General features: G+C 40.1%; 1 protein-coding gene across 1 annotated transcript; it reads right to left on the bottom strand.

Moving 5' to 3' along the window:
• Window positions 1-7125: 7125 nt before the first annotated feature.
• On the bottom strand, window positions 7126-12041 carry LOC132480128 (cytochrome b-c1 complex subunit Rieske, mitochondrial). The gene is made up of 2 exons (XM_060084033.1): window positions 11782-12041; window positions 7126-7939 (listed from the first exon to the last, which is right to left on the bottom strand). Exons 1-2 carry the CDS (start codon window positions 11993-11995, stop codon window positions 7329-7331), a joined length of 825 nt encoding a protein of 274 aa, XP_059940016.1. The 5' UTR covers window positions 11996-12041; the 3' UTR covers window positions 7126-7328.
• Window positions 12042-12810: the final 769 nt, after the last annotated feature.

Genomic DNA, 12810 nt, shown 5'->3' with positions numbered 1-12810 from the left:
CTTGGAGATGGCCTTTCCATTTATGACAAGCTTCCCATTCTCAGCCTTGACTGTACTACTGAACTTGCCATGGGTGAAATTATACTGGAACATGTGGACCAAGTATTTGATGTCAATGAAGGGGTCATTAATAACAATATCCACTTTGACAGAGTTAAAAGTAACCCTAATGACCAGATGCCCAATACAGCCAAATCCATTCAATCCACCCTTTACCACCATGTCTCAGGGATGATGTGGCTATCTGTCAAAGGGGAGGAGCAGAGAGCCCAGATTTCTGTTACTGGTATTTTATTTAGAAATTTCCATTTATTCAGTAAATGAGACTGATGTATTATTTTATTTTTGTATATTTCATATCAGGTTTCAATACTAAATTTATGATAAATTCATAAAATGAATTGTAGGGCTTCCATCTCCCACCTCACCCCACACCCCCACGATGCAGAATTTTGCTAACCCAAAGTGTGCTTCATGGACTAGCGGCATGGACATCACCTGGATGTCAAGCTCATTTCCTGAAACTTGTTAGAAATGCAGAATCTGAGGCCCTAACCCAGACCTACAGAATCAGAATGTGCATCATGAACAAGATCCCCATATGAATATGCACAGTAAGATTGGAGAAGCTCTGACCTAGACTACTTTAAACAGCATTAGAATTACCTTTTCTTTTAAAGTGTCATATAGAACTCAGATGAAGACAACCAGTCATGGTAACTTTTTATACTTAACTTTATCTATGCTAATTGGTGTATTCAAGGTATCCGCTTCTTGAGTTAATTTTGGTATTTTACATTTTGTTAGTAAATCATCTGTATCCCCAGGGCTTTATAACTTTGTTGCAGCAGAGTTGCATTATTTTATTATTAACCTCTTCCATCAAGGGTTTTTTGCAACAGAGTTGCATTATTTTATTATTAACCTCTTCCATCAAGGGATGATGGCCAGTTCTTTTCCTCATCTTATGTATTTTTACTCTCATTTTTTCTTTATTTTGTCTATTTTCTTGGTCTTTTCAAATAACCAGCTTTTGGATTCAATTAGTAATAATCCTTCGATGTTAAATGGGTGTGGGGGGGCACCCTACAATGTGAACCATTACTGTGAATGAGTTTAGCTTTGCTCTCTATTAGCATCAAAATCATGTACACGGGACTTCCCTGGTGGCGCAGTGATTAAGAACCCGCCTGCCAATGCAAGGGACACAGGTTCGATCCCTGATCTAAGATCCCACATGCCACAGAGCAACTAAGCCCGGGCACCGCAACTACAGAGCCTGCACTCTAGAGCCCAGGCTCTGCAACAAGAGAAGCCGTCACCGCAATGAGAAGCCTGCGCACCGCAACGAAAGATAGTCCCAGCTCGCCGCAACTAGAGAAAGCCCGTGCGCAGCGACGAAGACCCAACGCAGCCATAAATAAATAGATAGATAGATAGATAAATAGTTTTAAAAAACCCAAACGTACACTTGCAAATCTGAACTTCCAGGGAAGAATGCAGGATTAATACCAATCTTCAATTGATAAAATACAGTCTTGAATAGGAACATAAATTGCCACCTAAATTGCCTTTCTACATACCTAATCGTATTCTAAAGTCATCTACGGCCTCACTGGTATACCTCACTGAATAATGCTTCAAGCTTTTGTACATGCTTTACAATTTATATGCCTTTCACACCCTTTATCTCATTTGAGATTTATATTTAAAAGGATCTAATATATAATCCTTGGCTAAGGGGAAAATGGTCCATAACCTGATTTTCATATCCTGAGATCAGCTGGGGCCCTCAGAATGTTCTGTCCTTCCAAAGGGCCAACTGGGTCAGAGGAGAGACTGTGTCTTTGGGAGAGCTGAGAAAGCATGCATTCCCTCAGATCCAGGGAGAGGCTGAGTTGGAATTTTACCACACATGAAGAAAACGGTAGATTTCAGCCATTCACCCTACACTAGACAATTACGTGAAATGCAGTACCACGTGAAATGCAGTACCTTTTTCTCCCCCCTTCAATTAAGGAGTCAAAAGTTATGTTTGCCCTTTTAAAGCTGTAAGAAAAACCTATTATTTATACACTTTCATTTCTTACCTTTGCAAATATTCTATTCAGATTAAGAATTTCAAAAGCCAGATGACTGTAAGCTTTTGCAGTCAAATTGGCTCGTTTAGGATAATAGCTACAAAAAATATCAAGTGTAGTTTATTGAATTTGGGATTTTCAGTTCACTGACAGACCAGTCTTGTGTTGATTGTTATGGAGGAATTGTTAAAAAGATATTGCTGAAGCCATTCACAAAATTAATTTTAATTTTGTGCTCCAATTGGAGATTTCCAATCTATAATAACCTTTTTATAAGCATTCACATAAGCAAACACTTGTCTTTCTTTTGTGTTGTATTTAGGTCTCCTTTAAGTAGCTAAAGTAGAAACATCTTAACCTCGCACTCCTGGCAGGACTATGTTTAGGACATTTTTAACCCCAATAAGTAGTGCTATTAAAAAAGAGAAAATAATCTGCAATCCTTCCTACCTCAAAGAAGAATTCATCAATTCACCGTTTGATAGTATTTTTCCTCTCTAAGCAAAATGTTCCCTTCCTAAATCCCAGGATGGAAAGTGAGTAAGAGAGATAAAATGGTATAAAGTAATGAAATGATGTCAACTGCATTTAAGTGTTGAAAATATGTGGGAAGAGATTAAAAGAATATAGGTGACAACAAGCAAGTTGTGTTACAGGAGCAAAGGGTTTACTGATGGGATGCAGGCAAGTAGGACCTTAAAAGAGGTTCCACGTTAAGGAGTTTTGAAGTCATCTCTTAACCTACATTAATGCATTCATCCATAAAGAAACACTGAGGGGGTATTATTTTTCAGATGACGAAGGGAAGCACAAAAAGATTAAGCACAAAAAGATTAAGTGATTTATGTCAGATCACACACCTAGGAAACAGCAGAGCCAAGATTGGAACCCAGGAACCATGCCCATACTCTTCCCATAACTATATGCAGGATGGTTTTTTAGGGGACGGGATTGGAGGAAATAGAAAAGACCTGTTTGGAATCTTGCTGCAGTAGACCAGGCAAGAATTGACAAGGAACTGGTATAGTGCTTAAATTGAGGACTTTTTCAATTATATATATATATATATATATGTATATATGAAGGTCATCAGAAATACAGGCTCTGGACTCAAGACTCCCTGGGTTAAAATGAAACCTACCTGCTGTATGACTGTAGACAAGGGACTTCTATGTGCCTGTTTCTCTACAATCTAGGAATAGCAACATTACCTCATAGAATTTTTTGAGTTTTAAATGAGATCATATACATACACTCAACCTAGTGACTAGGAGTCAGTGCTCTAAAAGTTTGCCGTTATTTTTAGAATGCTACAGATTGCAGAGACAGTAATGGATCTGTTTTATTAAGAGACAATTAGGGTTTGGGTGTTAATTGTAATGGAAAAGGAGGCGAGAGGCTAGAGGTTTTAAGCTTGCCAACAGCTATGAAGATGGTTTGGAGAAAGACAAGATTTCCTTTCCTTTTGGACATTTTGAGTTTTAGATGTTAATGCAACATCCATGCACAGGTGCCAACTAAGCAGTTGAACATGAGTATGAAGTTCAGAGAAGTGAGCTAGGGGAGTCATTAGCAAATACTGATGAGAATGTGTTAGAACAGTGGGCCGAGGATATCATTCTGAAAAACATGGACATTTATTTTGGGTTAATATACAAAATGCAATGATATTCAAATGACACGAAAATATAGAAAATGACAGTTTCAGCACTGTGAGAATGAAGAATGATTTCTGACATTCAGAAAAACAGTATGTTCCCACTGTTTAGAAAAATTGGAGTACTAATTGCACATTTTGATCCCAAGCCACAGATATCAAATAAGGACTCAGACTGAGTCAAAGATAGATTTTCCAAAGGTATGCTGAGAAAGACCATGGTAAATTTGGTGTTATCTCTAACAAACAACATTTAAAAAAAAAAAAAAAAAACTCTTTCCTATAATCACTCTTTTAAGAGCATAAGGCATGGATCTCAAGACTGTCCCAATTCCCAGTATAAAGAACTGTATGTTAATGATCTCATGTCAGGGTGCCAACTGGTCAGGTTTCCTTCATTTTTCTTAAGTCATTTCTCCCTAATATCTCGGATTTTGTTTCAGCAAAATAATCAAAAAGCTATCATAGGGCTGCTCTATCTACCCATTTAGCAAAGTAGTATCAAGTAATTTTACTTGTCCAGGCACTTGTGGAACAAAGCCTTCTTTTAAAAACTAAATGGGATACTGGGATTTAACAATTTATCATCAGTCAAAATATCATGAAAGACGTAAGCAGTCCACCAAATACAGCAGTTCCAGCACAGAACACCTATGATGCACCTTGGGATCAGCAAACTTACTATTTTTGTCCTCCACTGCCATGTAGCCTCTAATGCAGTAGTCTTTTGGCATTTCAAGTATGAAAATATTAACTACTGAGGTACCATTTCAGGGTGGGAGGAAATATGTTATTTCTCTACAGAAAAGTGTTGCTGTTGATATTTTTGGCAGCACAATTTTTTTTCCAGTGTGTGGACCTGTGCTCCCTCAACTGAACATATTGTATTCCTGTTCCCCCACCCCACAAACAACCCCAATACAAAAAGCACCCTCCAATCATTGTGACAATCAAATGATGGCCACAAACGCCCCACAGAGCAGGAGTGCTGCCCCTGGTTGAACACTATTGTTATGAAACAATGGCTCTGTTGATTACAATAATGCTACCTCTGAGTTTGGATCTCTTTATCATAAAACCAAATACTGCAAACACAACAAACGCTTATCTAAGAAAATTAATTCCCATTATTACTGGAGTAGGATTAAGGGGCTCATAAAATCTTAGTTGGAAGGACTCTAAGAGAACAACTGTCCTAAGGAGATTGTGACAGGCCCATGTTTCCATGTTTAGGAAATGGCAAAGCCAGAAAATCCTGAATTCTTGTCTAGTACTTCTTCCACTACACAATGCCCCCAACTCACGAAACTAACAACTAGCAACTAACTCCTGGATATACTGGAAGCTCAGCAGCTTCAATTATGTACAAAAAAACAAAATTACTTGTTGACATAGGATGACAAAAGAACAGTCACACAGATTTGCTGGTTCTAAGGACTGATGCAATGCCTCAAGGTCTCTACTATTTGAAGGTTAAATTAACCTTCAAATTAAAAGTTGAAACTTTATCATCCCACTAAGTTCCTCCAAGTAATAATTTTATGAACGTAAAATATATGCCAGCAAAGTTCCTATATTAGTATATCCTGAAGAAGTTAATAGCTCCTGGTGTCATTTTAAAAAAGTAAACAGCCTCAAAATTCAGCAGCTTTTACTAGATGTATTGGTGTAGTATTAAACAATAAGTTGTGGGCAATTGGCACCATTAAAAAGTAGCACGAGGGCTTCCTTGGTGGTGCAGTGGTTGAGAGTCCGCCCGCCGACGCAGGGGACACGGGTTCGTGCCCCGGTCCGGGAAGATCCCACATGCCACGGAGCGGCTAGGCCCGTGAGCCATGGCCACTGAGCCTGCGCTCCGCAACAGGAGAGGCCACAACAGTGAGAGGCCTGCGTACCACAAAAAAAAAAAAAAAAAAAAAAAAAGGTAGCATGAGTAGAGAAAAAAGCATAGGATGATTTCCCCCATGAATATTAGAAAAACAGAATCTTCACCACAATGATAAACAAGCAAAATATCGAACAAATATATACCGACTTCTCTTGGCCTCATGATAAAATCAGGGGAAAAAAAACTTCACTTGAGATGATCCAAATGTTAACACCAAATACTACAAAATATATTGCTCAGACATAATGACACAATTTCACTACTTTTAAACAATACAAACATTTCCATGGTAATCTACATATGCACAAAAGATCAGAAAGCCCTCCATTTAAAAGAGAACATGTCAAAAGGTAGTAAGTTACCAATGTTTGGCATTTTTTTGTCTCATATTTATACCTAAATACTTGAACCTAAATGTCATTATATGGAGATCTAGAATAAAATACTATTAAGTGCCCCATTTATCATACCTGCTAAGTTTCTTTCTAGAATGGTGAAAATGAACCAAAGATTAGTATCTGCTCATAAGCCTGGAAACTGACATTTTTCTTTTTTGATACACTTAGCTACTGATTTTAAGGACTAGAACCCTGGAAGGCCAGTTCCCTTTGGAAGACCTAATCACTGAATCTCATTTGCTATTTTACAAATGCACATGTGATCACAAGGTAGACCCAGGGAAGTACATTACTAACGCACCTCCAAATGGAAAAGACAAGACAAATATATCAAAATGGCTGTGATTCTCAGTGGGTAAAGCCCACTCCCAGTTTCCAGGGAGAATATCAGACCTTGGTCTTGTTTCACCTGTGTAATTGGAGGCACGAGGCAGAAAGAAGAGGGTGTTAATTCTGGTATGTCTCCCTATGCCCACCCTCACTTCACAGTGAAAAGTGGTGACTGCAAATCCAACTGGAAGAAACATCTCAAAATGTAATCATCAAAGAAACAAAACTAGCAGGATCACTTTCACACAAAGATAGTATTAAATCTCAGATGCACCACCCCCTTTCTTCCTCTTGATAGGATGGATGCAGGAGCTTTGGGAGGCATGAATAGCCACACCAGATGAAGGAAATAACAGAGGAGCACTCCCCTTTTGGAAAGCTTCCCTCAGCTAATATCCCATGCCACTGCCTCTTAAAACTGAAGAATTCTAATTACTAAGTTACTCCCATAAATGATGAATAAAATTTCTTGGCCCGTCATACAGGGGGGAGTGGAGGGGTATCCCACACACATAGCCAGGTGTGCAAAATAAAGGAAACTTGGATACTATTGTTCCTGCCAATGCCAAAAAACTTCTCCCAGGTCTTGGAGACAACCAGCTAATTCTACCTCATCCTAACCATGAGCTCTGTAGAATCTCTGTCCCTGACACAAAGAAGGTAAATAAACAAAGTCAGTTATAGATTTCACAAATATCTTGTACACCAGTCTGTAATTTTTAATTAGAATCAACTATCAGACACTGCACCTCTGAAGTCTTCAAGCATAACAATGTTTAACAGTGACTTTATTAGGTGAATGCTTGAAAGTATTCAACATTAAATTCAATTTACTTCACATGTTTGCAAACACATCATTAGCAATTCTTAACTATTTCAAACCAACTAATTTGAAGTACAGAAGGCTTGTTTTCAAATAATTCTTCTGAGGTGACACGAAGACTGAAAGAAGCCTATGACTTGAGTCCTGGTCTCTAGCCAACAATCACTATATCATCACTGGTGAACTCATATGAGGGAACTTCTAGGTTGAGAGGTGCAGGCCCCTTCCTGATCCTGCCAGATGCATCATAGTGTGACCCATGGCAAGGGCAGTAATAACCACCAAAATCTCCTGCATTTGCAATGGGTACACAACCAAGATGAGTGCAAACACCTATCAAGATAATCCATTCAGGTTTCTTTACTCGTTCTAAATCATGCTGTGGGTCCCTCAACTGGGACACTTCAACTGCAGCTTCCTGGTCAATCTCCTTCTTGGTTCTATGACGCACAAACAAGGGTTTGCCTCTCCATTTGAAAGCCATGTTCTTGCCCTCTGGAATATCGGATAACTTGATTTCGATTTTTGACATGGCCAACACATCAGCAGAAGCACTCATGCTGGAAACAAACTGAGACACGACATTCTTGGCAGCATACGCAACACCCACAGTAGTTGTTGCAGTTATCAAATAGGAGAAACCTCTTCTAGCCTCACTGGTCTCTTTTGAAGACTTTGTACTATCTAACACTTCAGCACGACGATAGTCAGAGAAGTCAGGCACTTTGATGTCCGTATGGGAATAACGAACAGAAGCAGGGACTGCAAGATAAACAGAAGGTTAAAAAACACAATTAGATATGGACTCTGAAAGGGATACACATCAGGAAATGGAACTTTATGGATTCACAAGCAAAAATCAAATTATAAAAATGTGAAATACGGCACTCACTGGTCTCAGAAGTGGTCAAGTTGGCAATGCCAGCATATAAAATACTGAAAACAAAATGAAGTCAACCACTACCTCTCATATTGATATGAAATCATTAGATAATAGGTATAATTGTGTTCTCCTGATTGAACACTGCAATTCAGAATTCATAACAATTCAGTGTATCAAGTTAAAAAAGTTAAATAGCACTGTAAACAGCAATATTTTAAGCCCCCCAAAATTCAATCTAAGACATAAATATCACCCATATTTTCTGGATTAGAGGAGACCCTAAAACTCATCTAGTCCACTCATTAAATTGATGTGTGATCATCTTATTAAACCAGATGTCTAACTTTATTTTCCTATCTACCTGCTCTCTGAAAGAACTGCTAAAAATTCATAAAACACTAATTATAAGATAATAAACATACTGTAAACAGTATAACTTTAGTTGCAGAAAACTTAGAGATTTCTATTCTAGATTTTGGGGTATAAATTCAAGTAAAACCACCAATGGGTAGAAAAGGATATCCTTATCAGGATACGTAGCTATCAAAATCAAATGGAATCTCCAAAACAACCAATTATTTCAATTTAATATAAAAAAAAAGAGCAAAGTTTTCATGTATCCGGCTCTTCAGTGAAGGGCAATAACATCTATAAGACTAGGGGCATTATCTTACTTTTTTTACTGCTGAGGATCTCTCAGCTGGGACACTACCACTGCAGGCCATAAAAAGGCCAGATGTTTACATCAAATGAATATTAAATAAACAAATAATTCCTGTTTATGCAGTATTCTGGATGCAAGCAGTTTATTTTTTGAAAAAACAGGTATGTCCTTCTGTCCCATACCATTTTTAACCGTCTGACAAAAACTTAACTTACAGTATCACTTTTAAGTATGTTTCAGGAAGTAAATCTCTTTGTAAACTCTATACTCATTTAAGGAAATCTGCTACAGGTTTCCTTTTTAGAAAAGGGGACACAAAAAATTCCTTACTTTTAGAAAATGTTTCCAAAAGAAATATGAACTTTTAAAATGCATTTTCATATAAGTTGCAACTCTACTTGACCTACTAGGCTGTCTCATCCTAACATACTTCCTTGAGCAGTCAAACATTACAATAATACATTTCACATGGTTCTCAAGGTCAGTAATTTTATGGAAGCCTAAGTATTCATAGACAATGGGGAAACCTATTAAAAGCACTCTATGTACTTTTCTAACTCACTCAACATTTTCTGTAGGGGACCAGGACACAAGTAGTGACTACTTCAGATTCACAACTATGGCCAAGTGACGTATCACATACTACCCTACTGAAGTATGAATTACTTTCCCTTAGCACTGTCTGGGATTACACAGGAAAGATGTGTATCATACTTAAAAGATGAAGAAACCAAAGTTCATACTTCTACGTTAAAAGCCCTATTTACAACCCTTCCACACAAGGAAATGTACAGGGACACTAAATAGTATGGCTTTGTCACTATCATCCAGAGATTTCATGGCAAAAGAAATCCAGTTGTCTACTCCCATTCTATTTAGTAGGTCACACTTTATACTGAGCTCCACCATCAAGAACATAAACTGCCATATTGCAAAAATCATTCTCTAAATAATTTATATGAATTGTATTAGGTGTGACTTAGTAGCAAAAATGCTAGCCAGATTTAGCTCTAAACTAAAATAAAATCAGATACTTATAGAAACATCATCTAGAAATGGAGAAAACTTAAGGCATTATAACAAACCAGGGTTTTTTGGTTTGTTTTGTTTTGTTTAAGGTGAGCTCTAATGTGTCCCAACTCAGGGATCTTCTCCTGACCCAACCACCCCTTCCCACATCCTCTACTAACCATCTTTCCACAAACCATCTATACAGGAGATTTTAATACGAATTTAAGCCTCAAGCTGAAGGCATGATTACAGAAAAGAGGTTTGCCTTATGTTTCTACTTGACCACTTCTTGGAGAAGTCAGGTAAGCCCCTGATTTTTAGAAGAAACTCTTTAGCTATTTGACAAATTCCAAGATACTATTCACCTTTGTTACTGAAATTTTCTCCTCCCTTAGTGTTTCTCACCTCAAGGTCCAAAGAACTGGCTTGGGCAACTTCTCTAAAACCCACTGGTGCCTGCTAAAAAAACCTGCCACTTTATTCATTCACAAACACTCTGCACCAACTATATGCAAAACCTGAGACTGTGGAAGATAGAAAAATAAAGGAGATATTCTCTACACATTGAAGCTCAAGGTCAGAGGAATCACCAATAAATGCAATAGATTGGAAAGTGTTAATGTGCTATAAAACGTAAAGGAATCAGCAAAGGTAAAATTTTATTGACCTGATCCTGAGATTGAAAGGATGCGTAAGACTTGCAAATGTGGAAAATGTGGAAAACTGAGTGGGAGACCATTTAAAGTAAAGAGAAAAGGGTGAATGAAGGCAGAATAAAGAGGGTGGGGGCAACCTGGTGTAGGGCAAGGGTCACCAATACAACTGTCAATGAGGCCAGGCAGGTAGCAAAATGAATCAAGTAGACCCGATGGGGGCTGTGATGAACTGGAAAAGCACTTGCTCCGACTAAGGGTGCAGCCAATGCACAGCACACTAGACATGGAACTAGAGCCCAGTGCTGCCAACTTTCAACATTTCCAGAGACGCCAGAAATAGTCTGTTTTTTAAAACTATGCAAGTTGGGCAGACCTCAGGCACCTGGCTCACAAGGTGCCAATTCAGGATCTCCAAACAGAGCATAAAAAGAAAAACAGAAAACAAGGCACCAAAGATAAACTAGGCTCTGCTGACGGAGGGTGTAAAACATACTCCTGGTGAAAGCTTATAGCTAAATCAGTCTTTCAAATCCACGCACTATCACGTACACAACGTGTATCCTTGTGCAAGTCAATTCACCTCTTGTAGTCTGTTTTCTCATCTGTAAAATGGGAGTATCATCGACCTCCGCCGGTTGCTCTTCTTGAGGATGAAATTCATTACGGTGTGAAAACCCTTTGGCCCAGTGCCTGAAAACACTGCTGATACTCTGCAGTGCAGTCTACACTATAAACGACCTTGCGGCTCGTTTCTTTTTCTTCGGATCTGCGGTGGTGACACGGGAAGACACTAAAGGATGGGAGGTAGCGAGCGAGACAACTTTTCAAATATTAAAAGCAATTCCTATTTTTTTAGAATTTATAAAGTGCCCCCAGAATGTGTTAATGGCTTAACGTATAATTTTTCCACCTGAACCTTACGATATAACCTAGGAAATCGGTATAATCATTAATCCATTTCACTAGTGAGGGCGTTTAGGAATTTGCCCAAAGGCAAACGACCTGTAAGCAGCAAAATCTCTTGTCAGACTTTGCTAGAAGCAGTCGGACTCCATAGTTCTTGAACTTAACCGACGAAGTAGAAAATTTAGCCTGTGGTTGGGAAGCCTATACACAACCACAGAGGCCCAGAATGTCAGAGATGGAGGTCACCTGAGACCGCCCAACGGAGCAACGCCCCCGCACAGGTGAGGACACCGAGGCCCGGGGAGGTAGAGAGACCTGCCCAAGGTCCACCCAGCCCGGCAGGCAACCCCATCCACAAACAGGGCTCCGCTCCATCTTCCGGCAGACCCCCCGCCCTTCTCGGCTGCTCCCTGGGTCCAGGGTCGGAGGGAGCAAGAAAAGAGGGACCCTTCAACCCCCGGTCGTTCCCCTCAGCCCGGCTCACCATTGAGGCCCACGGAGGCGACCAAAGGCCGGGCCGCGGCCTGGCCACTCAGCGACTCCCGGCACAGAAAGGACCGCTTCACATCCAGTACTGGCGACTCCGAAGTGGCGGGCACCGCGGCCTGCACCAGGGGCCGCAGCGCGCCCGCCACGCTGCGGGACGTGGCCGACAGGACGGGCGCAAACGGCCCCGAGCGAACTGCGACCGACAACATGGCGACGGCAGCTCCAAAACCCAAGCCGGTCACAGGGACAACCAACCTCCCGCGGCGCAGGCGCGAAGAGGCGCTGAAGGCGCGGGACCCGTGACGTCAGCACGACGGCAGAAGAGGAGCCCCGCCCCCACACAGGGCGGGGCGAGCCTGGAGCGCCGCAGAGTCAGAGGCGGTGCGAGGCCGGGCAGGTAGGAGGGTGTGCTGCCTCCTGTGTTAGCCCCGGGTGTCTAGCGGCCTGAATTCAGGGATCTGCCCCAAGAAAGGGGGCAATGGAGGCCCCCAGGAATGTCCCATGGGTCGATTTTGCGTCCGTTAGGGCAAAAGCCTCATTTATGGGAACCTAGGGATAAGAATAAGTTGTCATAATAGTTTAAATAGGGATAATAGTTCTTAACATGTGTGCAAATGTTTATATATATACCCAACCATATATGTAAAATATGGTTGGGTATACATAGAAAACCCAGAGCAGAACTTAATATGTAGTAATTACTATGTGTTTACTATAATGATTATTATCATTATCTAACTAAAACCTTAAAAGCGTTTTTAAAAGTCCAGAGACTTATGTGCAAAGCTTAATAATGATGATGATGGTGGTGGCTTATGTTTATTAAGCGTTTACTATGTATTAGATTTTGTGCTTTACTTCATTCTTTCATTTATAATCAAGATCCCTATAGCTACTATTTTACCAGTGAGGAAACAGAAGTTTAGAGGAATTATGTGCCCAGGACAGGGTAACCCAGTAAGCTCTGAAGTGGGGAAATCTGTCTTCTTAGTCTGTGCTCTTACCTATTGTCACAGTTTCCCTA

This window comes from Mesoplodon densirostris, chromosome 19 (assembly GCF_025265405.1).
Source record: "Mesoplodon densirostris isolate mMesDen1 chromosome 19, mMesDen1 primary haplotype, whole genome shotgun sequence".
Lineage (NCBI taxonomy): Eukaryota > Metazoa > Chordata > Mammalia > Artiodactyla > Ziphiidae > Mesoplodon > Mesoplodon densirostris.
Note: the sequence above shows the minus strand (reverse complement) of the source record. Positions and strands in the feature narration are given on the sequence as shown.